Source organism: Macaca mulatta, chromosome 4, assembly GCF_049350105.2.
Source record: "Macaca mulatta isolate MMU2019108-1 chromosome 4, T2T-MMU8v2.0, whole genome shotgun sequence".
NCBI classification, from domain to species: domain Eukaryota; kingdom Metazoa; phylum Chordata; class Mammalia; order Primates; family Cercopithecidae; genus Macaca; species Macaca mulatta.
The window spans coordinates 43,918,722-43,946,191 of NC_133409.1; the positions used below are offsets into that span (position 1 = coordinate 43,918,722).

Here is a 27,470-nt window from a genome sequence, read left to right on the forward strand (position 1 = left end):
GTGTGCAGATATTAATTCTGCCCAAGGAGACGTAAGGGTGGACGGTCTTCTTGCTGAAAGAAACTTAAACAAGATTTGAGGATGAACATCTTCTCTTCCATCCTGCTAGCTGTGGTCACTGTTGTGTGAAGACCAATGCTCACCGCAGTTAGTTATTTGAGAACTATTTTTGGGACAAGCCTAAGGACCAAAGAAAACGGTTGAAGATGGCAAAGTGAAAATATAAGAAATCCTTGATGACATCATTGATTCCTTGAATTTGCTAAATCTGAAGCTGCCATTGTTTATAGTGAAAGGAAGAAAAATAGGTTGAGAATGGTCCATAACAGTCCATTTATCTAGTAGTCACTTCTCTGGTCATCTCAACTCTCTAAATTTTATCTGAGAACCATGAAGGGAAAAACAAAAACCTTTTAGCAGTGAAATAGATTCCTTTTACACACAGGAGAAAGGCCTTCAGACTCTCATGCATAGTTTAAGTATTTAATTAATTTGGGACTTCAATAAAGTGATTCAGAAATGAGTTATACATACTTCTAAGACCACGATACATACGTTCAGTGCTTTGAATTTGACGTCGACATTAGCATTAGGATCTGCTATGATGCTTCCTTCTACCAATGGGAAGTTCATAGCTGTTGAGAAGGGATGGTCCCTCAGAATCACTTGGAGTTTGTAAAACAGATAATGAGCCTCACCCCTAGAGATTCTGGCTCAACACAATGGAATGGGGTGGAGGAAGCTGTTTTTACAAAGTTCCTCAGGTGATCTGGTGTAGCCAAGGGTCAGACACAGGGGTGGGTGACCTGAAAGCCCCAAGGCTTCTTCCATCTCTTGATTCTACTCCTCCTTGGAGTCAGGAACACAGATCACATGAACTGTCTCGACCCTTCTAGTCTCAGTGCAATGAAACAAAATGATTTGTTCCAGTTCTGTGGGTGCCTTTTTCATTTTGCACTTGTGATGCTACTTACTGGCTTTAGAATGTGTTTCACTGTAGGCAGCCCAAAACTTGACATCAATAATGAAGGACATATTTTATTCTCACATCATTGAAAACTCCAGATATGGGTCTTCCTGCAGCTGAAGCTTCTTGCAGTGCTTCCATAGTGAAGCCAATGGCTTGTTTCTTCCTGTGCCTGTTCTGCCTCTGTAGCCACGGCTTTCTCCTTCCATTCCCTCAGATGTGTCCAGAAGAAAAAAACCATTGTTTGGGCTTTACTCTGATCAGACTCGTTTAGGCCCATGCCCATTTCTGGCCACTTGCTGTGGCCAGGGGATTGGCCTATACGTTGATCATATGCTTTTCAGAGCTGTGGTGTCAGCTTCTTTAGAATTATGTGCACTGCCGAATAGAAATTGGGGTTATTTCACCAACAGAAGGGTAAGTAAATGAAGCATGACAAAAGCTAGTTTCTTCATTTAGCATTGAACAAATATTGACTGAGTAGCTACCACGGAGCAAGCACAGTTCTGAGTGCATGGGACTCAACAGTGAGCAGAGTGGAAAAGGGCCTGCCCACTGCAGTTTATATTCAGTAGAATAAAACTAAGATAGAAAAAGGGTGAACCCTGGAAGCAGCCAGACATCAAAGCTTCTAGCCCTTTGATGGGGAAGCCGAAAAGGCTCCACTGCTGGTTTTGAAGATGGAGGAAAAGGCCATGAGACAAGGAAGGCAGGCAGCTGCCAGGAGCAGAAAAAGGCACTGGGACTGACTGTAGCCCAGAGAAAGTGACTTGAGACGTCTGACCTCCAGAACCCTAAGATCAGTCTGTTGCTTTAAGCCACTACATTTGTGGTAGCTTTGTTTACAAATTTGTTAGAGCAGCAACAGGAAACTATTATAAGCAGTGATTTTCTTTTTCTATTTTTCAACGTTTATTCTTTTTTCAATTCTTATTTTAATTTATACACATTTATTTAGCCCCAGCCATGCTGCAAGCACTCTGCCAGTTGCCAGGGACAGAGCAGTGAACAAGACAGTAGTGGAGACAGACATTACATGGTGAGGGAGGCCGGGTGCAATGGCTCACATCTGTTATCTTAGCACTTAGGGACGGAGGCCAGTGGATCACTTGAGCTTAGGAGTTCGAGACCAGCCTGGGCAACATGGTAAAAACCTGTCTCTACTAAAAAATACAAAAATTAGCTGGGTGCTATGGTGTGTGCCTGTAGTCCCAGCTACTTAGAAGGCTGATGCAGGGGAATTGCTTGAGCCTGGGAGGTGGAGGTTGCAGTGAACTGAGAATATACCATTACACTCCAGCCTGCGCAACAGAGTCCCTGTCTTAAAAATAAATAAATAAATGGTGGAGTCTGAAAAAGGACTGGGTCAGCAAGAATAAAAACATAAAACAGCGCTTAGATTACACGGTAATGCACATCAAGTGTAAAGAACACAAGTTTCAGCAAAGGTTGTGAGATGGCATTAAGCAGGAGTGCTCAATGAGTGTCAGTCAGCCTCCTAAAGGGACGTGTTTGGGCAGCAGGAATGATTGTTGAGGAGATGGGGAGATCCTGGCTGTACCCCAGACATGTCACTCTAAAACTCCACTATCATCACCTGATCTGGTTGCCTGCGTTGTTGCCAAAATAGTTTTCACCAGCCACAGGACTCTAACCCACTCTACTGGTTTCAGTATTTCTGGCTCCACCCCCCAGAACCACATCACCTCGTTGGCCCTAAATTATTATGAACACATAGGAAGTCAAACTGCAATTACATAACAACAATATGTCTGTGTGCATGCATTATGCGACATTTCCCATGATCCAAGACCAGCCTGGCCAGCCTGACATAACAAAGAAGTAGCTATGACTGTGAGAAGTGACAAAGGAAAAGTAATGGGACCTCACCTAGGCCAGAGGGTCAGGGAAAGCTGCCCTGAGGACGGGATATTTACACTGGAGTCTGAAGGACGAGTAGGAGTCAGACAAGCAAAGACTTAGAGAGTGACTGTTCTATCTAGAGGGGACAGGATGTGTGAGAGCCTTGGTTCTTCTTTGCCTGCTCAACACCAATACCAGGCTTTTGTAGAAGCATTAGAAAATACAGATAGTGCCGGGCACAGTGGCTCACGCCTGTAACCCCAACACTTTGGGAGGCTGAGGCAGGTGGATCACTTGAGGTCAGGAGTTCGAGACCAGCCTGGCCAACATGGTGAAACCCTGTTTCTACTAAAAATACAAAAATATTAGCCAGGTGTGGTGGGGGACACTTGTCATCCTAGCTGCTAGGGAGGCTGAGGCAGGAGAATCGCTTGAACCCATAAGGCAGAGGTCACAGTGAGCTGAGATCATGCCACTGCACTCCAGCCTGGGCGACAGAGCAGGACTCCATCTAAACAAAAAAAAAAAAAAAAAAAAAAAAAAAGAAAAAAGAAAAAAAGAAAAGAAAAGAAAATGTAGATAAGTAAAAAGAGGGAAATAGCCATCACCAATAATCCAATGATCCACCACCATATACAGCCTTCTTTTTACACTCCTGTGCATTCGTATGACTATATATGGATCCGATTAGACCAATTATCCAGAATTTTTTTTCCAAAGAAACTTCAATCACTCTCCTTATTGCTTTAGCCATATCCAGTTTTGCTCTCCCGTCCTCTGAAGACTTCAGCACATGGTTCTTCATTTCGTTTATATCCCAAACCCAGTCATTAGTATGTGTGACACTGGCATTCATGAGGAAAACCCACTTCACACTCTGGACACCCAGTTGGTCTTATCACCCAAAATGAATTTTTCTCCCCCAGCCTTAATCAACGACTCCCACAATAAATGCATTACAGTTAATCCAAAGTCACTGATGGAAGCATTCCCTCTTCTCCCAGTTTGCCTGTTCAGCTATCCCCATCTTGATCGCTGTTCTACTCACTGACCTTCCAGTCCACGGGCTCCTCTGCTCTCTGTCAATCAGCCCTTTCCTTGGTACTTAACTTGCCTGATCACCCCATTTAGGGGCCATGGCCTGCCATGTTAGTAATTCACATTCCAATTCTCTCAGCTCCCTTACTCAAGATTTTTATCACATTCATCTTCCAAAATCCTAGTCTGAAGACCTGAACCTTTAAATTTCTCCCCTACATACATACCAGCCACTAAGAATTACTAGAGAAAACCAACAGCAAGGTAGATTGTTTGCTAGAAATTATTTTTTATTTTGGGAAAATTGAAGTTTAATTAAAACTATAATGATATAGGCCAGGCACGATGGCTCATACCTGAAATCCCAGCGCTTTGGGAGGCCGAGGCAGGAGGATCACTTGAGGTCAAGAGTTGAAGACCAGCCTGGCCAACATGGTGAAACCCTGACTCTACTAAAAATATAAAACACAGCTGGGTGTGGTGGCAGTTGTCTGTAATTTGGGAGGCTGAGGCAGGAGAACCTCTTGAACCTGGGAGGCAGAGGTTGCAGTGAGCTAAGATCACATCATTGCACTCCAGCTCAGGCAACAGACACTCCATCTCAAAAAAAAGAAAACCAAACTATACTGATCGAGTTTGGGTATTAGTTCCCACCCAAATCTCATAATGAATTGTAATCCCCAATACTGAAGGTGAGATCTGGAGGGAGGTGTTTGGGTCATGAGGGCAGATCCCTCATGGTTTGGTGCTGTCTTCATGATAGTGAGCGTCTGAGAGATCTGGTCATTTAAAAGTGTATGGCACCCTCCCCCAACTCCCCCACTGTCTCACTCTCTTGCTCCTGCTTTCTTCATGTGACGTGCCTGCTTTCCCTTCACCTTCCACCATGATTGGAAGCTTCCTGAGGCCTCCTAAGAAACCAAGCAGATGCCAGCACCATGCTTCCTGTAAAGCCTGCAGAACCATGAGCCAATTAAAGCTCTCCTCTTTATAAACTACCCAGTCCCAGCCAGGTGCAGTGGCTCACACCTGTAATCCCAGCACTTTGGGAGGCTGAGGTGGGCGGATCACAAGGTCAGGAGTTCAAGACCAGCCTGGCCACCATGGTTAAACCCCGTCTCTACTAAAGAAACAAAAAATCAGCCAGGTGTGGTGGCGCATGCCTGAAATCCCAGCTACTGTGAAGGCTGAGGCAGGAGAATCCTTGAATCTGGGAGGCGGAGGTTGTAGTGAGCTGAGATCACACCATTGTACTCTAGCCTGGGCAACAGGGTGAGACTGTCTCAAACCAAACAGAAAAAAAAAAAAAATACCCAGTCTGGGGTATTTCTTTATAGCAACACAAGAAGGGCCTAACACATATACAAACAATATAAGGGACCCTGGTATAGTCAGGACCCATTTTTAATAATTATCAGCTCATGGTTCATATTATTTCATCTATTTTCTCGAAGTTGTAACCACCCTATATACCCTGGGTTATTATTATTTGTTTTGTTGTTTTTTAGACGGAGTCTCGCTCTGTCCCCCAGGCTGAAGTGCAGCAGCACAATCTCAGCTCACCGCAACCTCCGCCACCCAGATTCAAGAGGTCCTCCTGCCTCTGAGCCTCCTAAGTAGTTGGGATTACAGGTGTGTGCCACCAGACCCAGCTAATTTTTGTATTTTTAGTAGAGATGGGGTTTCACCATGTTGGCCAGACTGGTTTCAAACTCCTGACTTCAGTGATCCACCCTCATCGGCCTCCCAAAAGTGCTAGGATTACAGGCATAAGCCACCACGCCCAGCCCCCTGGTTTATTTTAAAGCAAACTGTAGACATCATGTCATTTCATACTTTAATATTCCAGTACATAACTTTTTTATAAAGGACTATTTTTTAAAATCTAATCACAATTGCATTATCGGCCTGAAAAAAATAATTTCTTTTTTTTTTTTTTTTTTTTTGAGACGGAGTCTCGCTCTGCCGCCCAGGCTGGAGTGCAGTGGCCGGATCTCGGCTCACTGCAAGCTCCGCCTCCCGGGTTTACGCCATTCTCCTGCCTCAGCCTCCCGAGTAGCTGGGACTGCAGGCGCCCGCCACCTCGCCCGGCTAGTTTTTTGTATTTTTTTAGTAGAGACGGGGTTTCACCGTGTTAGCCAGGATGGTCTCGATCTCCTGACCTCGTGATCCGCCCGTCTCGGCCTCCCAAAGTGCTGGGATTACAGGCTTGAGCCACCGCGCCCGGCCAATAATTTCTTAGTATAATCAAATGTCTAGTCAGTAATCAATTTTCCTCAATGATCTCATAACTTACTTTAAAAATAATTGCTTTAACTCAGGACCCAGTAAGGTTCACAAATTGCAACTGATTAATATGACTTCTAGATCTCTTTTAATGTATAGGTTTTCTCCCCTCTTTTTCTTTTCTTCCTTGTCCTGTAGAATTTCCCACAGTCTATATTTTGCTGATTGTAACCTTCTGCCTCCCCTTTTCCTGAAAACTGGTAGTTTGAGGCCTGATGAAAGTCACATTTGATTTTTTGATAAGAATACTTTAAAGGTGGTGTTTTGTTCTTCCTTCAGAAGCTGGCGAGTTCCAGTGGTTTTTCTGTGTGCTGTTAGATGCCATTGACAATCTTGGCATGGGTCCACTGTTTCATTAGGGGTTGCAAAATGTCGACATACTACCTCGTCATTCCTTTTCTGTTTACTAGTTAGCATACTTCTATAAAGAGAAACTTTCCCTCTTTAATGAGGTGCTTTCCCCTGAGGTAGAGTTCATACAGGAAAGACACATGTTGATTTTATTTACCAATTTTCTAACCAATAGCTTGGTTTTATGTCTTCCTCCAAAATTGATCACTGAGTTCTTCGTAGTATTATAAACTCATGAACTTAAGTATCTTATGTTTTAATCCATTTCGTTATTTTCTTATTGGTATTGAAATTGTGTTGTTCCTGGCCAGGGGAGCCTCCTCAAGATAATGCTTGAGTTCTTTTGACATGTTAATTTCTCTTCTTCTTTTTTTGTTTTGAGACAGGGTCTCACTCTGTCACTCAGGCTAGGGTGCTGGCTAAGTTTAAAAAAATTTTTTTTTGTAGAGATGGGAGTCTCACTATGTTGCCCAGGCTGGTCTTGAACTCTTGCCCTCAAATTATCCTCCCACCTTGGCCTACCAAAGTGCTAGGATTACAGGGCATGAGCCACCACACCTGTTTGTTTCTAGTAGTTTCTTTTCTTTCTGGTGTGATAAAATCTTCTGGGCTCGTCTTGTCCTTTTTCTGCCTCAGACTTGGGATCACCATTTCTCCAAGGAGCCCTGTTTCCTTTTGGTGGGGAATAATATTTGGTATTAGGTATTGCCCTAATAGGGCACTCTTGTAAGTATCTTATAAGGTTGTTCAAGTTTCTAGGAATTTTTAGTACACAGAACTAGAAAATAACTTTAAAAAAAAGTTACAATGCATCAAGAGTTCAGATCCATACTCTCAATTCAAATTCAAGTCAACAGGATTTGTATTGAACCTTTCTGTATTGCATCCATATCTCCTTTCTTTCACATAGGAAATCTTGGTTCCCAATGACATTAACGTAATTACTCATTTTGTTTGTTCCATAATACATGCACAACATTCCCAAAACAACAAAACCATCACTACCACTCCCTATGTCATTACTGAAATCAGTTAAAAATAATTTTTGCAGTTCTTATTGTCCTTAAGGTATGCCACATTTAGGGACATAGAGTCAAATTTCTGTGTTTTAAAATGGAATAATCCCAATCTGTATGGTTATTCAACTAACTCGATACACAATTAGGTTGGTTTCATTTTGCTTTTGAATTTTAGGGATTGCTTTTATCAAATCCAATTTTGTTTGATAATTTAATATTAAAAGACATGTGGTTACAGAAGTCACATCTAGAAAACAAGGTGTATTCAGAAAAGTCTAGCTTCTACCACTGTGTTCTGTTCCTTCCTTCCAAATCACTCTATGACAGGGGTGGACAAGCTTTTTCTAAAGGGCCAGATCGCAACCATCTTAGGCCTCGTGGGCCCTGTGATCCCTGCTCCAACTACTTAGCTTTACCAATGCAGTACGAAGCCCACCATAGGCAGTATGTAAGTAAATGGGTATGGTTGTGTTCCAGTAACATTTTGCAAAAAGGGATGTCAAAAACAAATGGATACAGTCCACGGGCCATACATCTGCTCTAGAGTCATCTGCAGGGACTGTCCCCAGATCCCCAGTTTCAACTCACTACTCACCCCATCCTAAACTGGTTTCTGCCCTTTTAAGTCCATATGGCTGAATCCAGAGGACTCTTGGATTTTTTTCAGTTATCTTGCTTGTCCTCTCTGCAGTTTTCAGTACAATCAAGTACTCACTCCTCGAAATGACAATCTTCCTGTGGATGCCATGATAGAAGATTCACCCGGCTTCCTCCTACCTCTCGGTCCTGTCCTTTCCATGTTGTTTAATGACAAATCCTCTATGTGTTGTTAAATGCGGGCATTCCTCCAGCCTGTGGGAACTCTGCTTCTCTTTTTACTCTGTGCTGTCTGTGTAGAGCACTTAATCCATACCCAGGCTTTTATTGAATATTTCTATAACAGTGATCAGGCAATTTTTATCTTTGGCCCAGACACTGCCTTTGAGTTCCTAATTATATATCCAACTGCTTACTTGATATTTAATTTGGAATGTCTTGAAAACACCCCAAAACAACACGTCCAAGTGTGTACAATCGTCATAGGCAAAATGTGACTATATTCTCTATTTTAATAATGGTACCACCAGCCATCCAGTTCTAAAAGTTAGAAACCCAAGAGTCATCTAATCATCACTTATCAATTTACCCCCAATATCTCTCATGTGTTCAATTTTCTACATCTCTATCAATACCACCTTAGGCCAACCCACCATTATATCTGGCCTGGGCTATGGCTATGGCCGTGGTCTTCTAATTGGTCTCCCCATCATTCTGGACTCTCCCACCCCTCCCTGTGCAGTCAGTGTTGGCTTCTCAAATGGCACTGAGACCATGTCATCATGCCCCTGTTTAACAGTTTTAGTTTAAAAAATTGTAAACATTAACATGGCATCTAAGGCCCTGCAGGGATATGGCTCTGACCCCCGCTTCAGCTTCCCCTCTTCCCTCTTCCTCCATAGTTCCTGGTGCTTCAGCCCAACTCACCTTCTTCCAGCTCTTCAGGGATGCCATGCTGTCTTTGCCCTTGACATTGCCCTCTACCTAGGAGGCTCTTCTACCTCCACTGCCCTCTTCTCCAAGTTGCCTTTAACCGACTTAGCTCCTGCAGGGAAGCCTTTCCACACATGCACTTTTTCTTCAGAAGATTAACTACAGTTGTAATTTCACTGTATTAGATTTTTTAAAAAATTGGTGCTGTCTTCCTAACCACACTGTAGGCTCCATAAAGGCAGGAATTGTGTCATTTTGTTTGTTTGTTTTTTGTCTCATTAAAACCCCAGAATATAAGAAGGGATTCAAAATAATGTTGATTTAATAAGCGAATCAGTGAACTGTACAACCACAGTAAACATGCACATACCAATTTAATGAAACAATTTTAGATCATGTATTCCTTTGAGAAGAGGTATTCAAACTGCACCCAAAAACTATAAATCTTCCCCCCAGAAAACACACATAGGTGCATAGATACAAAATTTGCCAGACATTTCAGGAACTTTGTATGCTGCATGAAACTCTCATATGGATAATAGTGCATGAAACTAAGTGAAATGTCTTCAATTTTTTTTATCATTTTTAATGACTTTATAGTATTCAATGGTCCAGATTTTGCTTAAGATTCTCTAGTTTTCCCTCCTTTGGTTTCAAGTTTATTATCCAACTTATTCAGTTTTCTCTTAATTTCAAAAACTATGTATTTTTTACTTCAAATGTCTGTTGTTTCTTTTCCAAATGAACATTTCAAACATTCACTCCTACTATTACCTTGACTTCTCTTTGAATATTTTCAGCATGTTTATGTTAAAATCTCTTGGATAATTTCATTACCTTTAGTTCTTGAGGTGACAGATCCCTTGTTTGTTTCATTTGCTGGCCTTCCCTCATAGTGTTTTAGTCTGAGGTTATTTTCCACGGGGAGGATAACTGCCCTGGGTTGTGGAGGCACATGGGGTGGTTCACATGTGTATCTTCCTCTCTGGGAACCCCTTGGGTTTCTTATTTTCTCACCAGCATTTATGTTTCTATGGTAGCTCAGGGTCTCTAATGTGCCAGGAGATTTAATATGGACTTAAGCCCATGCAAGGTACAGGCCTGTTCTGATTTCCCCCAGGTCTCCCTTTCCTGTAGCAGCCCAGGAGACAGTGTGCTTCCTTGCTTCTTCCCTACAAGGTGTGGACTCCTGTCAGTAGGAAAGCCTAGCACTACTCATCAAGACTGGGCCCAATTCTTCTGTGAATTTCTCAATTTCCGCTCCCACTTGGTGTCCTTGTGTTTTTTTTTTTTTTTTAATTTTGTAACTTGCTGATTTCTTTTTTCATTACTTTTCCATTTGAAGAGATTATGCTTTATAATCCCAAGCTTTTAGCTGTTTGAAATTAGTTCATAGTATAATAGTCCATTTCACACTGCTATAAAGAACTGCCTGAGACTGGGTAATTTATAAAGATAAAAGAATTAATTGACTCAGAGTTCTGCATGGGTGGGGAGGCCTCAGGAAACTTACATCATGGTGGAAGGGGAAGCAGGCACATCTTACGTGGTGGCAGGTGACAGAGACAGAGACAGAGACAGAGAGACAGAGAGAGAGAGAGAGAGAGAGAGATTGAGAGAGGGAGAGAGAACGAGAGAGAGGAGGAGGAACTGTCAAACACCAGTAAAACATCGGATCTCATGAGAACTCACTATCACAAGAACAGCATGGGGGAAACCACCTCCATGATCTACTCACCCACCACCAGGTCCCTCCCTTGACATATGGGGATTGTGGAGATTAAAATTCGAGATGAGATTTGAGTGGGGACATAAAGCCAAAGCATATCACATAGATTCCTCTTTCAGCTCAGTCTACTGATTTCTAGGAAGATTAGATTTTATAGATATGCCATAACTTATCTCAGACATTTAGCTTGTTTTCCCCAGCTTTTGCTACTATAAACAACACTTAGAGGAACATCCTTTAGCTAAATCCTTAGACATATCTTTAATCACTGTTTTAGGAAAAAACCCTAGAAGATGAATTGCTGGATCCAAAAGCATATTTGTATGGCCGTTGATATTTGTCACTTGTCAACTTGTCTTCCTTTTCATGCAACTCAGGAGTTGCACAAATGCCTATGGTTCCCCTTGCCCTTGTGTCATCTCCTTTTGGCCCCATTAAAATATGCACCAGAGGACCACCTGAGGTCGGGAGTTCGAGACCAGCCTGGCCAACATGGTGAAACCCCGTCTCTACTAAAAATACAAAAATTAGCCAGGCTTGGTGGCACGGACCTATAATTCTAGCTGCTCAGGAGGCTGGGACAGGAGAATCGCTTGAACCCAGGAGGTGGAGGTTGCAGTGAGCAGAGATCATGCCACAGTACTCCAGCCTGGGTGAGATGGCAAGATGCCATCTCAAAAATAAATAAATAAATAATTAAAAAAAAAAACAAAAAAAAAAACCATGCACCAGGGACTGAAACTGGGGTATGAACAGCATCCCAGACCCTGACCAAGCCATAAAACTGTTTGTAAAGAAGCCACCAGACAAGGCTTAGAGGTGCTGCCTAGGCAACCAGAAAACAGGGACCTCTGCCAAATCCACTCTCCCCTCCACAGGCCTCTCTCCAAGCTGTTCTCCTAGTCATTTTCATCACAATTTTGGCAGCTTCTTTCTACTTATCAGAAATTTAAGAGCAGAGAATTAAATTCAAGTCCCGCATTACTAAGCTTTGTTATTTTTGCAAAGTACACGTTGTACATTCAGTGGCACACTGCAAAGCATTATCATGAATTATTTAAATGAAACCATCCTTGTCACAATAAATGAGCAAAACACATTTTTTCACTTTCTTCTTACATGTTGTTATTTCTCTTCACGGATTTCTTACTTTGCAACATTAACTAAAATATGATGAGCCCCGCAATGTCATTACTACAAACTACCCTACCTTAGTTCTGCTGATCATGTATTTTTTTTAATGTGACAGAAGCATTTTTCTTTCTTCTTAAGATTCATTATACTCAAATGTGTCCTTGTAGCAGCATAGAATAGGAACAAATATGAAATATGTATAACCAAGGTTTACTTTTGGAAGTAATTCATATTCAATTCTCATTTGCTTTGCTGGGATGGAACAATAGATGCTGTGAGGTGGGAAGGTAGTAGACATGAAAATCTAAAGATACTGAGACCCTTCTTTGGAAAGGAGGCCAGAAACATTTCTGTTTTGCCTCATATTTTATTAATCTATTTTATAATTCCAAGTAAATGAGAATAAAACTTATCTCAAAGGCTAGCAAAATGATCCTAAAGTCTCAGGCAATGAGGACAGTAATTCATTAGAGATTAGCTGTTCTTGGCATTGCCACAGTCTTGTTCAGCTTGAATGTTAATCTCTAAGGAAATTACAGTTATTACCTGTGCTTTATTGTTGATACTGACAAGATCCTCAAGTGACACTTCTGTCTGTGGATACTACATGCTACCAGTACAGGCCCGACTCCATTCTTTGCCCCTGTTTACACACACACACACACACACACACACACACACACACACACACTCTCCTTACAACGGCATGCAAACAGGTTCATTTTATGCCACTCTGTTTCATCTCAGGATGTGACAAGGCTACCTGGACAGGGATTAAAAAAACAGCAGTGACTTAAGGCCAGGGGAGGAGGAACACAGAAAATAAATCAGCAATCATTAAAACTTGGAACTGAAGCAAACTTTAAAAAAAAATATTTTGGCCACTTAAAAAAAACTTTTCATTTTGCAATAATTTTTAACTCACAGAAAAGTTGCAAGAATAGTACAGATAATGTCTTTATCCCTTTTACCTGGACTTCCTCATTTAGTTAACATTTTAATAGTTAGAGCTGGGCACTGTGGCTCACGCCTATAATCCCAGCACTTTGGGAGGCCAAGGCAGGCGGATCACTTGAGCTGAAGAGTTCGAGACCAGCCTGGGCAACATAATCAAACCACATCTCCACTAAAAATACAAAAAAATTAGCCAGGTGTGTGGTGCATGCCTGGAGCCCCAGCAATTTGGGAGGCTGAGGTGGGAGGACTGCTTGAGGCTGGGAAGCACAGGTTGCAGTGAGCTGAGATCGTGCCAATGCCCTCCAGCCTGGGTGACAGAACCAGGCCCTGTCTCAAAAAAAAAAAAAAAGTTAACAGTTTAATAGCTAACATTTTACCATTTTTGCCTTATTACTTAGAATCACTTGAGAGTAAATTACAAACATGATGCACATTACCTTAAGGTTGTCAATGTGTTTCCTAAAACACAAGGTGTATACACTGCTGAAAAATCAAAGTACATCCAGCATTACCAGGAAATCAGCACTGATACAACACTACATCCACCCCGCAGACTCCATTCCCATACTCCTGATTGCTGCAGCAATGTCCATTATAATCACACTTTTCCTTTTGGTCCAGAATCCAGCCCAGGGTTATCTACTGTATTTAGTTTCCATGTCTCTAGATCCGCCTTCAATGTGGAGCAAATGCTCAGGTTTTCCTTGTCTCTTATGACTTGATACTTTTGAAGAGTACAGGCCTGCTGCTTTGTCAAATAACCCTCGATTTCTGGTTGGGTGATGGTTCCTCAAGATGACGTTCAGTTTATACCTTCTTGGCAGGAACAGCGTGGAAATGATGCTGTGTTCTCTGTGGATTGCATCGGGGGGCATAGCATGTCAATTTGTCCCACAGCTGGTGATTATATCCCTTGGTTAAGATAGTTAATTATTAAGTATTTTGTACTTAATTTATATTTAATAAATAATTTTAAAGTATTTGATTAATTTTAAAGTAATCAAAAACTATTTTAATCTATGTAAATATCCTGTTTCTTATCAAGCTTCACCCACTAGTTTTGGCATTCATTAATCATTCTTTTTTTTTTTTTTTTTTTGAGATGGAGTTTTGCTCTTGTCACCCAGGCTGGAGTGCAGTGGCGCGATCTCTGCAACCTCTGCCTCCCGTGTTCGAGCAAATCTCCTGCCTCAGCCTTCTGAGTAGCTGGGCTTACAAGCATACACCACCATGCCTGGCTAACTTTCATATTTTTAGTAGAGACAGGGTTTCACCACATTGGCCAGGCTGGTCTCAAACTCCTGACCTCAGGTGATCCACCCGCCTCGGTCTCCCAAAGTGCTGGGATTATAGGCATGAGTCACTCATTAATGATTCCTATTTGAAGCAATTAATATGATGGCCTCCAAGAGGTGATTTCCTAATTTCTTAATTCCCTCTGCATGTATTAATTGGTGTTCTGTTATGAGGTAGTTTTCCTTCTCCCCTATTTATTCATTCATTCATGGGTATATTTATATCAGTATGGACTCAGGAATGCCTATTTTATTCAATAGGCTATATTACATTAATTATTTGCTTTGAAACTCAAATTATTCCATATTTTGCCGGTGGGAGTGACTTTATTAATAAATTGGCTTCTGTATTCTTTGGGTTAAGTACTTCCTTATTTTCTGGTGTCAAGATATTCCAGACCTATCTTATACTTTCCTTGTCCCTACCCTGGTATCAGCCATTTCTCCAGTAAATTCTGGTTTATTTTATTAGGAAATGGAATTGAGAAACCAATATCTGAGTTTATGGTGTGTTCATTGCTTTTGGGATGTCATTGCTTTTAGGTGCTCTAAGATGAAATATATGTACACACGTGTACATATACAGCCATCTGTCTCTATTTGTGTATCATTCATTTATATACATATTTTAAAACATGAGATTTTACAGTGATATCTCCAATTTCTCTCCAACTCCATATAGATTAGTCTAGCTTTCCTCCTTTACGTATTTGTAGATCCTTTTTCCAAAAGTGAGAAACCTAGCTCCCATAATCTTCAAATCTTTCCCAACCCCCTGTAAACAACCGATCTTCCAGCCATTCAGAAGCCATCGTCTCCTTCTGCCCTTCTGCACATGGCTATTGCCCCACCGAGTCTCTCCGCACTCTTCCCGTAGCCACGCCAGGCTGAGCAAACCCTCTTACTGACCCGTAATAGCACATTATTCTTTTCTATACCTGCTACCCATTCGGGACAAATGATTGGCATTTCAGAATATGGCCAGCTTTGTGTCAAAAGAAGGATTAAATACATCACATAATATAATGTGTCAGCTCCAGTGGGGAAGAGAATTTGGTCTTATAATAGAGGCAGCCACTCAAAGGGAAAAAGAAATTTCTTCTAGAAGCACTGGTCTAAAAAAGCAAAAAAGTCCACACACAAGAAAATCTCAGTGAATATATCTTTGCTTTGAATTTCAACTCCATTAAAAATCTTGGGTTCAGTTTTAAATTGATAGTGAAAAGGTTTTATAGTCTTTTTCTGTTGAAAATCACACCAAACTAGGTTTACTCGAAGACTGTTTTCTTCCTGTAAATTTTAGATATTCTTGTTATTTGTCTTCCTTTTTAGAATGGATAATTCAAAGCGAATACTTTTTTTTTTTTTTTTTTTGAGACAGAGTCTCACTCTGTTGCCCAGGCTGGAGTGCAGTAGCATGATCTCAGCTCACTGCAAACTCAGCCTCCTGGGTTCAAGTGATTCTCCTGCCTCAGCCTCCCGAGTAGCTGGTATTACAGGCACGTACCACCATACTCAGCTAATTGTTCATATTTTTAGTAGAGACAGAGTTGTGCTGTGTTGGCCATGCTGGTCTTGAACCCCTAACCTCAAGTGATCCGCTCACCTTGGCCTCCCAAAGTGCTGGGATTACAGGCTTGAGCCATCACACCCGGCCTGAATGTTTTTTAAATCTAGATTTATGTTTTGTTAGGATTTTTTTATAGGTAGAACACTGGAGGAAGATCAATGACCAATATTTATGCTTTTTAGTCAATTTTAGACATTAATGTTCTAAACTAAATTTCTCTTTCTTTTTAGGTTTGTCCAAGACTGGTTTTCAGAAAGGATGCAAGTGGCCAAAGTGGATTTCTCTACAGTGTTACCACGCTTCATTTCTCTATATATCTTTTCCTTTCTGAGTCCGAAAGATTTGTGTGCAGCTGCCCAAGTCAGCTGGCCCTGGAAGTTTTTAACTGAACAGGTTTACTATTTGTCACTTCCTAGTAATAGGGCACAAGTACAGCTGTAATCTTAAATGAGGCTACTAGGGTAGCTCCCTTCCCTGAAGACAATAGCTGAGGGTACCTGATCCATCCCTTACCCTTGAGAGAAAAAATAGGGATAAGTGAAATAATGTATTTCTATAAATAAATAAGGCATATAGACTAGTCCAATAATTCCTGTTACTTAAAAAATCTTTAAATACTCCATATAATTATTTAGAAAACATTTTATCTTGGTTAAAGAAGTTCACTTTCTTTTGAGACAGAGTCTCGCTTTGTCACCCAGGCTGGAGTGCAGTGGCGCGATCTCGGCTCACTACAACCTCCACCTCCTGGGTTCTAGCGATTCTCCTGCCTCAGCCTTCTGAGTAAGTGGGATTACAGGCGCCTGCCACCACAGCTGGCTAATTTTTGTATTTTTGGTAGGGACGGGGTTTCACCATGTTGGTCAGGCTGGTCTCAAACTCCTGACCTTGGGTTCCGCTTGCCTCGGCCTCCCAAAGTACTGGGATTACAAGCATGAGCCACCGCGCCCTGCCAAGAAGTTCACTTTTCTTCATGAAAAATGATATATGCTTTAGATTTTGTATATTATCTCCAATAACTCAGCTCTAGAAACTGCTACACAACCACAGCCTCAACTGATCCCTTATTGTCTAACATCTGTTAAAGAACATACATTAAGATCTTAACAGCAGTTGAAAGCAGTTAAAAGCAGCAGCTGTTTAAAATTAACATCTTTTGCCATTAATTCTGCCTCTGGGCTGTCCCTTTTCTTGTAAAATATTTAATAAAATGTAACAATATACATACTTTTTTTTCAGAGACAGGATCTCATTTTATCACCCAGGCTGGAATGCAGTGGTGCCATCTGGCTCACTGCAACTTCTGCCTCCCAGGCTCAAGTGGTCCTCCCATCTCAGCCTCTGGAGTACCTGGGACTATAGACATGCACCACCACGCCCAGCAAATTTTTGTAGTTTTAGTAGAGATGAGGTTTCGCCATGTTGGCCAGGCTGGTCTGGAACTCCTAGGCTCAAGAGATCCACCCACCTCGGCCTCCCAAAGTGCTGGGATTACAGGCGTGAGCCACTGTGCCTGGCTTAGTCTGTTTATATTTCTGTCAACACTTACATATTTGTGTTTAATCTATCATTTTACTATTTTTTGTTTGTCGCATTTAGTTTTTTCCCTCTCCCTGTCTTCCTTTGCGTTAATTAAAATTTTTTTTTCAGGGCGGGCACGGTGGCTCACGCCTGTAATCCCAGCACTTTGGGAGGCCGAGGCGGGCAGATCACGAGGTCAGGAGATCAAGACCATCCTGGCTAACACGGTGAAACCCCGTCTCTACTAAAAATACAAAACAAAAAAAAAATTAGCCAGGTGTGGTGGCGGGCGCCTGTAGTCCCAGCTACTTGGGAGGCTGAGGCAGGAGAATAGCGTGAACCCAGAGGCAGAGCTTGCAGTGAGCAGCGATCGGGCCACTGCACTCCAGCTTGGGCGACAGAGCAAGACTCTGTCTCAAAAAAAAAAAAAATTTGTTTTTTCAATTGTTAGATTCTTTAACAGTTATTTCATGGTTACCATAGAGATTATAACATATAACCTTGTATTATCTTACCATTTCTAAGACAATGCAAGGAGCTTAGAACCCTTTAACTTCATTTACCCTCCTCTCAGTTTCCATGCTTTTTTGTTAAAGATTTTTATTTTATATATACTAATAACTAAGAGCCTACTGTTGACCAGAAGACTTACTGATAACGCTAACAGTCAATTAACACACGTTTTGTATGTGTATTATATACTGTATTCTTCAATATGGCAAGCAAGAGAAAAGAGATTGTTATTTAAACATTCATGAGAAAATATATTTACTATTTGTTAAGTGGAAATGGATCATCATAAAGATCTTCATCCTCATGTTGAGTAGGCTGAGGAAGCTGAGGAAGAGGAGGAAAAGGAGGAGGAAGAGGAAGGGTTGGTTTTGCTGTCTTGGGGGCGGCAGAGGTGGAAGAAAGCGTGTATAAATGCACCCATGCAGTTCAAACCCGTTGTTCAAGGGTTAAGTGTGTAAAATAAACATATATAACACATAAACACTTATCTCACAAATCTTTATTACTATTGTTTTATGTAGTCAATATTTATTCATATATGACCATATTTTTTTCTGTAGCTCATTTTTTTCTGTTCCGCATCTCCTAGTTTCCATTTGGGATCATTTTCCTTTTACGTTCTATTTAATATTACCTCTAGTACAGGCGTGCTGCTGATAAATTCTCTTAGTTTTTGTGTGTCTGAAAATATCTATTTCATCTTCATACTTAGAAGATATTTCAGTAAGAAATCTGAATTCTAGGTTGGCAGCTAATTTTTTTATAGAACTCTGAAATATTTCATTTTTTTTTTTTTTTCTTGAGAAGTCAAGTTTTATTGTTGATCCTTTAAAGGTAACATTTATATCATCTCTAGCTGCTTTTCAGACTTTTTCGTTCATTTTCAGTAACGTTATTGTGATATACCTAGGTGTGAGTGTTTATGTACCTTGTTTTTGTGTTTGGCTGTGATTTTTGAGTCTGAGACTTAATGTCTTTCATCAGTTTTGAAACATGCTCAGAGGTTATTTCTTCATATTGATTCCGCCCCATTCTCTCCCTTTTTCTCCTAGTATTCCAATACTTATAGGTTGGAAAGATTCACCATGTCTCATAACTTTCATATTCTTTTATACATTTTCCATTTCTGTGACCTTCAGTATTTCAGTCTGGATTTTCTTCAGACCCATCTTTCAGTTTACTAATTATTTCTTTAGCTAGATTCTAATCTGATCTTAAACCCGTCCATTGAGTTCTAAATTTCAGTTATTATATATTTTCAGTTCTAGAATACTGACTTCTTTTGCCAAAATTTTCCACCTAGTCATTTATTTTAGATATATTAATTATAGAGTATTTATTTCCCCAAAGTTCATGTCTGATGATTACAGTATTTGGATTGCCTGAGGATCTCTCTATAGTTACTAAAAACCAAAAAGAAGACCGAATTCTTGTCTATTGTATGTTCTAGTTAATTTTGATTGAGTACCGCATACTGAGTATACAAAATTGATGTGATCCTTTGAGTCTCTGGGTGATGTTATCTTCCTCCAGAGAGAATTTACTTTTGCTTCTGGCATATCTAGTGCTAGGAACAAATCATACAAATCCAGTCAAGGAATGAGATATTTCAAAGCTGGCTTCAGTCTTTGTGAGTTTGTCTAATTCAGTATCGTCCTTCCTGAAAAGAATCTTAACTGAAAGCTGGTGTGATTACCAAGGCTCTTCCTCTCAGTGGGCCCTAAATTTCCATTTGTGTCCTCTCTTCCCTGTGAGAATGCTTAAGATTCTTTTCTACATCTAAGTCTTTTAGTCATAACTTTCTGTTCGGATTCTCAGCCTAACAAGCTTTACTTTGGAACTGACAAATGCCTTGAAGTAAAAAGTGATGCCAAATATCAGGCTTACCTCTCTGGGTTTCCCTTCTTTCTGGGGTCTCGGTTGAACAAGTCCTTATTGCATTGATAGCTCTATAATATAGCCTTCAAATAATTGTATAATATTTGGTCTAGATATTTCATTAGATCAAACCACATGAAATTTTCTTTTTCTTATGTCAAAATGGCTGCATATTGGCAATATCATATGCTTCAGTCAAAATTATTCTCAATGAGAGGGTTAATCTGAAAGAAACTATTCCATTATTGCTAGAAGCTGAATTTTCAGAATCTAGGGTTAATGTAACCAAATGCTATTGGAACACTAGATAAGTATCACAAAGAGGTCTAATACATACATTCACATATAATGTATATATTCATCAAATACTATTTTTCCTGTGGAACAAGATATGCTTCTTATTTCCAAGTCAAGTTCAGATAGTAAGTCAATAGTAGCATTTAAAAACCTTATATCTGGCCAGGTGCAGTGGCTCACACCTGTAATCCCAGCACTTTGGGAGGCTGAAGCGGGTGGATCACCTGAAGTCAGGAGTTCCAGACTAGCCTGGCCAACAGGGTGAAACCCCGTCTCTAGCAAAAATACAAAAAAACTAGCTGAGTATGGTGGCATGCACCTGTAATCCCAGCTACTCAGGAGGCTGAGGCAAGAGAATTGCTTGAACCCAGGAGGCAGAGGTTGTAGTGAGCTGAGATCGCACCACTGCACTCCAGCCTGGGTGACAGAGCAGGACTCTGTCTTAAAAAAAAGAAAAAGAAAAAGAAAAGGCCACGCGCAGTGGCTCACACCTGTAATCCCAGCACTTTGGGAGGCCGAGGCGGGCGGATCACAAGGTCAGGAGATCAAGACCATACTGGCTAACACAGTGAAACCTTGTCTCTACTAAAAATACAAAAAAATTAGTCAAGTGTGGTGGCGGGTGCCTGTAGTCCCAGCTACTCGGGAGGCTGAGGCAGGAGAATGGCATGAACCCGGGAGGCGGAGCATGCAGTGAGCTGAGATCACGCCACTACACTCCAGTCTGGGTGACACAGCGAGACTCCGTCTCAAAATATATAAAATAAAATATTTTTAGCTGGGCGCGGTGGCTCACGCCTGTAATCCCAGCACTTTGGGAGGCCGAGACGGGCGGATCACGAGGTCAGGAGATCGAGACCATCCTGGCTAACACGGTGAAACCCCGTCTCTACTAAAAAAGTACAAAAAACTAGCCGGGCGAGATGGCGGGCGCCTGTAGTCCCAGCTACTCGGGAGGCTGAGGCAGGAGAATGGCGTGAACCCGGGAGGCGGAGCTTACAGTGAGCTGAGATCCGGCCACTGCACTCCAGCCTGGGCGACAGAGTCAGACTCTGTCTCAAAACAAAACAAAACAAAACAAAACAAATTTTTTTTAACCTTATATTTTATGTAAACATTGTAGAACAAATGTATTTGCATATAAATTCTCAGATTTTTGTACCAGAAATGTCAGTGTAATGAAAAAGTATCTGTGTACCTGAAAATATTATTGCTAGAAAACTGTCTGAAAACAATTTGTGACTCATCTTCCTCTTGTTTCTGAAGGATTGCTTATGGATGCCCAAATGCGTTAAGTTCGGGTGGTTTCTGCCCTATACTCCAACAGATAATGAGTATGGTGCTTGGAAGCGCCATTACGTTGCCTGTGTGTCCCACTTAGACTGGCTGACACCTAGGGAGGCTGCTGCTATTTATGGGACGCTGAATGAACCCAAAACAGAAGATGAGGAACTACTGGAGAGACAAAGAGAAAAGTGCTTGAGGAAAAGAATTTGGGAGGAAATTGCACTACGTAACAGTAAGTAGCATTTTAAACCTTTATATCTTATGTAAATATTGTAGAAACAAATGGATCACATACAAATTCCCACAGAGGACGGCCCTGTCTTTCGCAGTACTCTGTCTTTATTTTCCAGAAGAGCTTTTTTCTTTATTGTATATTTCAAGTTAATTGATGAGAAAAACAAAGATTTCAGACAAAATATGTAAGGTTAAATATCAGTGTCTCCATTGCTGTTCTGGCTCCTTTCAGGCTTATAAGACCAAAAACAAAAAGCAGAAAGATGTTTGAACACGGATAAGAAGCAAATAAATAGGTTCAAAACAGAGGAACTGGGAGTGATGAAAAAAGGAGGAGAAATGAAAGTGAGAATGGAAGCAGGGAAAATGCCATTTAAAAAAGGAGAAAGAGGACATCTTTTTCCTCTCTTTTTAAAGCCTCTTTCAGTTACGCGCCCTATTTATTTAATTTATTTATATATTTTTGAGACAGGGTCTCACTCTGTCACCCAGGCTGTGCAGTGGTGCGATCTCTGGCTCACTACAGCCTCAACTTCTGAGGCTCAAGTGATCCTCCCACCTCAGCCTCCCAAGTAGCTGGGACCACAGGTGCACACAACCATGCCCTGCTAATTTTTTCTATTTTTGTAGAGACGGGGTTTATCCATGTTGGCCAGCCTGGTCCCGAATTCCTGGGCTCAAGTGACCCACCCACCCTGGCCTCCCAAGGTGCTGGGATTCCAGGCGTGAGCCACGGTGTCCAGCCTCAGCTAGGCCTTATGCTTTACGCAGTGTGTAAAAGAAAACAGCAAAACTGATTTGAGTTCTCCCATGCTTTCTTCCCACTAACTCACCCTCCGGTGAGATTGTGACAAATAAGAAATTGCTTGAAGGCAAGAAGAAGGGCACAAATGAATGTGACACATATCAATTGATTAACTGGTCTCCTCAAGAAAAGGGTTGCTTGTTCTCTGAGCTGTGTTTCTTGACCTGAAATGACTGGTAGCTCACAGCCACAGTGCCGAGAGGATGAGAAATCCAAACAGAGTACATGAAAATGGCTGTAATTATTGTCATTTGGAATCTTGCCCTGGTACAGCTTTATTTTTGATGCCTTTATCTGTGTGGACTTGGCTGGGAGAAGTATGAAGTAATCAGCCCCGCCTGCTGCTTTTTGTTTTTCAGAGGAGTTATTCAAAGTTAGACCCCCTTGGGTTAGTGGAACTTGCTGCTCTAGCGTGCTAAAGCCCAGACGCCAACCACGCCTCTCCCAGACTGTAAGGGAGCGAGTGGGTTCACATGAAGCTTTGGAGAAACAGCTTGTTTTGACATCTTTAGAAATCTTGCCCAAGCGGTAAGCAAAATTCCATCTACTGACGGCTCAACACCATCCCAATACCAAACATTCATTCTAGAATAAATTTAGCTATCATGCAGAAATCTTGTGTAATTCTGTGGCTCATATCCTCTGAAATATCAGTAAAGATAATTAATTTTCTAGAACAGTGGTCAAACATGCCTTCTGAAGAGGTAAACATATAACATCCAAAACTTACATTTTAAATATTCTTTTTTTTTTTTTTTTTTTTTTGAGATGAGGTCTTGCCACATTGCCCAGGCTGGTGTCAAACTTGTGGGCTCAAGCGTTCCTCCCACTCTCCTCCCAAATAGCTGCGATTACAGGCATGTGCCACTGAGCCCAGCTTGACATATTCTCAACTCTGCATTGAAGCTATATTGTGGATGTAGTATATTTTCTGTATAAAGTTATTGAGCAAAAATAACATTTTTTCCACAAGTGTTTTCTATGAAGTAAGAGTATCCAAATATAACTTCCACTTATATTTTTATGTACAAATATAATTCTTTTATTACCCAAAATAGAGAAACATCAGCTGCATTCAGTTACCAAATCATACTATAGACTGAAATTACCAGAAATTAAATTCTATCTGACATTCATAACCATTACCATTGTGCATCTGCTTAGAATTTCTTTTTAAACTTTTTTTTTTTTTTTTGAGATGAAGTCTCATTCTGTCACCTAGGCTAGAGTGCAGTGGCACGATCTCAGCTTATTGCAACCTCTGCCTCCTGGGTTCAAGCGATTCTTCTGCCTCAGGCTCCTGAGTAGCTGGGACTACAGGCGTGCACTACCATGCCCGGCTAATTTTTGTATTTTTAGTACAGACGGGGTTTCACCATGTTGGCCAGGCTGGTCTCGAACTCCTGACCTCAGGTGATCCACCGGTCTCAGCCTCCAAAAGTGCTGGGATTACAAGTGTGAGCCACCATGCCCAGCCAACTTTGGATTCTTGAGATCATATAATCTCACTCACCTGTTTCAAATGAGGAAACTGAGGCCTAGGAAGGTGACGTGATTTACCCACATGTCAAAGTGTCAAACACTAGAACCTAAAACTCTAAGATTCCAACACTTTTTCAACTTCACCCACTGACGCTACATATGGATCTCTGTGTGTCTGAACATTTGTGAATGTGTGCATTCACTTGTTCAAGGCACATAAAGAATTTTAAGAGGCCAGGCATGGTGGCTCACGCCTATAATCCCAGCACTTTGGGAGGCCAAGGTGCGAGGATCACTTGAATTCAGGAGTTGGAGACCAGCCTAGGCAACGTAGCGAGACCCCATCTGCTGGTTGTGATGGCATACACCTGTGGTCCCACTTACTCAGGAGGCTGAGGTGGGAGGATTGCTTGAGCCTGGGAAGTTGAGGCTGCAGTGAACTGTGAGGACACAACTGCACTCCTGCCTGGGTGACAGAGCAAGACCCTGTCACTTAAAAAAAAAAAAATAAAACAAACAAACAAACAAACAAAAATATATATATATATATGGAATTTTAAGAAGCACAGGGAAGCCCCTGCTGCTGGTATTGCTGGAGGTGAGGGTGGCTGTGGAGAGAATGAAGATATTATTCAGGAACAACTGAGGCCTAGAAGGAAATTCACAATCTCTCAGCTACTTCTTTTTAAATATCTTTTTGAACTCCCAAATACGTCATTACATTCATTTACGAGCTAAGTAAGTTCTGAGAGACTGTTCCAGCATCCCACATGTGGCGGAGGAGAGGCTCAGAGAACAGATTTGGCCTCACCCCACCCAGGAGCTCCATTTGCTACTGTCCCCACAAAACACAGGGAGAGGCTAAGGCACGGAGGCCACGTGCCTTGTAGAATAGAGCTGATGCCCAGAGACATATGCTGCTTACTTACCAAAACTCAAGGTAAGAGAACATGAAAACTTCTCATATTTCCTTTTTCTCCATAGAAGCAATATTTCTGGAAGCCATTCCTACCCTTTATTATCAAAGAAATATTGGCATGGAGTTCATAAAAATGATGACAGCTCTTCGTATGCTCTCCGGCCACACTTCATATTAATATCATCCCGGATTCCTGCGTATGAGGTAGAGTATGTTATGAGGCCAGTCCTGTCCTGATAGTTTTTTTTTTTTTTTTCATCTAGACTAGAGGGTGTGTGACAATCTTTTGGCCACCATGTTTATGAAAAATGATTCAACTTCTAAAAGGAAAATCAAGCCAGGTGTGGTGGCACATACCTGTAGTCCCAGCTACTCAGAAGGCTGAGGTGGGAGGATCACTGGAACCCAGGAGGTTGAGGCTGCAGCGAACTGTGATCACAACACTGCACTCCAGCCTGGGCAACAAAGTGAGACTCTGTTTCTATAAAAAAAAATAAAAGGCCAGGTGCAGTGGCTTACACCTGTAATCCCAGCACTTTGGGAGGTCAAGGTAGGTGGATCACCTGAGGTCAGGAGTTCAAGACCAGCCTGGCCAACATGGCAAAACCCCATCTCTACTAAAAGTACAAAAAAAATAGCCGGGTGTGGTGGTGTGCACCTGTAGTCCCAGCTACTCAGGAGGGTGAGGCATGAGAATCGCTTGAACTCAGGAGGTGGAGGTTGTAGTGATCAGGATACTGCACTCCAGCCCGGGTGACAGAGTAAGTCTGTCTCAAAACAAACAAACAAAAAAAAACAGAAGCGATAAAGGTAATCATACATCAAAATTATTTTGAAAAAGCATTAAAGGCCCAAACTTTTAACTGAGGCCTTTTAACTGAGAGGTGACAACTTACTCAAGTGTCAAAGTTTCAAACACTAGAACCTAAATTCTGAATTCTAAATCCTAAAATTCCAGCACTCTTTTAGCTTCACCCATTGATGCTACGTGTAGATCTCTGTGTCTGAACATTTGTGAGAGTGTGTGTGTGTGTGTATTAGTCCATTCTCACTGCTATGAAGAAATACCCAAGACTGGGTAATTCATAAAGGAAAGAGGTTTAACTGACTCACAGTTTGACATGGCGAGGAGGCCTCAGGAAACTTACAGTCATGGCAGAAGGCTAAGGGAAAGCAAGGACCTTCTTCACATGCCAGCAGGAGAGAGAGCAATGAGCAGGGGAAATGCCACTTATGAAACCATCAGATCTCATGAAAACTCAGTGTCACGAGAACAGCATGCAGGAAACCGACGCCATGATCCAGTCACCTCCCACCAGGTCCCTCCCTCGACACACGGGGATTATGGGGATTACAATTCAAGATGAGATTTGGGTGGGGACACAGAGCCAAACCATATCAGTGTGCATGTCCAATAAATTTCTGTTGAATTTAATTTGTTGCACTTAATCCAAAAAAGGAGCATGCTGATTAAGAATTACTTTGAAACTTCTGAAATTCCCAAATAGTATTATGTAACCACCATCTCACAAAAGAACAATGTCAGAAATCCTGTTTGATTTCTCTATAATGAAGTTATATATTTTAATTTTAATCTGAATAATATAAAAATAAAGGAAGCACAAAGACAATCTTTGTATCTATATATGTGAGTATATTTGTATGTATATATGTGTATGTGTGTGAATATGCACACATAGGCACATATACTTAGAAAAGTTTCTATTTGTAACAAAATGGCTCCTTTTAAGATACGAACTCACTTCTTCTGGGCATCTAGGAGTCAGCTCTAATCACTGATAACCAGTGAGCTCAGTGGATCCACATGAAAGCAAGATCAGAGCCTTGATCTCCATGTGGGCCATAGATAGTTTCCACAGTGTTTAACAATGCATCATGCTGGCCGGGCATGGTGGCTCACACCTATAATCCCAACACTTTGAGGCCAAGGCAGGAGGATTGCTGGGACTACAGGCACATGCCACCACACCTGCCTAATTTTTTATTTTTTGTAGAGACAGGGGTTTCACCATGTTGCCCAGGCTGGTCTCGAACTCCTGAGCTCAAGTTATCCAGCAGCCTCAGTCTCCCAGAGTGCTGGGGTTACAAGTGTGAGCCACTGTGCTTGGCCACTATTACTTTTTAAAAGTTATTTATATGTCTTTGTGCATGTTGTGCACAAAGATAAAAAGGCTGGAAGAAAATAATCTAAATTGTTAATAGTATTTATCTCTGAGTGGAGTTACATGTATACTTAATTTTCTCCTCTTATAATTAGAAATAAACTAATTTTAATAGAAACCAATGAAGGAGGAAGCTTATCTTCTTCCATAATCTCTGAAAATTCTTTAGAAATCACGGCATATTTTGTATCCATTCTATTTCTTTCATTAATAAATATTCTAAAATAGTGGGTCTCGGCTCCTGCAACTTTGGTTTCATTCTCCAGATGGTAGTGGAGAGCGTGAAGGCTGGTGTCGTTTCTGTGGTATATGAACACAGCGTAACCCTGGAGAGCCTGCTGTATCTGATAGAAAAAGCTCTGGACGGGAGGAAGGCACAGAGCATGGGAATATTTAGCGATGGAGATAGCAGAGAAATCAATTTACTCCAAGGTAGGCCTGGGGATTGACGATGAACAACCATGCAACTTCGTGCTGTGCGGTTTGTCCACAGTATGACTTTCGGAGGACTATTTCAGTTCCAAGTTGCTAAGATGTATTGATTTTTTGGCTTTATGAAAAAAGTGAAGCTTTTTTTTTTTTTTTTTCCTTGATTCAGGGTCTCTTTCTGTC

The 27,470-nt window shown here is 41.3% G+C and overlaps 1 protein-coding gene across 4 annotated transcripts in view; it reads left to right on the forward strand.

Annotated features, from left to right (window-relative positions):
* The window catches only part of ECT2L (epithelial cell transforming 2 like), a 110,995-nt gene that overhangs the window by 22,892 nt on the left and 60,633 nt on the right, over nt 1–27,470 (forward strand). For all 4 annotated transcript variants that reach the window (XM_015137347.3, XM_077999470.1, XM_077999472.1 and 1 more), the window contains 5 exons: nt 15,970–16,132; nt 21,215–21,467; nt 22,634–22,802; nt 24,741–24,879; nt 27,125–27,290. In XM_015137347.3, coding sequence (XP_014992833.3) covers nt 15,970–16,132; nt 21,215–21,467; nt 22,634–22,802; nt 24,741–24,879; nt 27,125–27,290 — 890 coding nt within the window. The remainder of the gene's footprint in view (nt 1–15,969; nt 16,133–21,214; nt 21,468–22,633; nt 22,803–24,740; nt 24,880–27,124; nt 27,291–27,470) is intronic.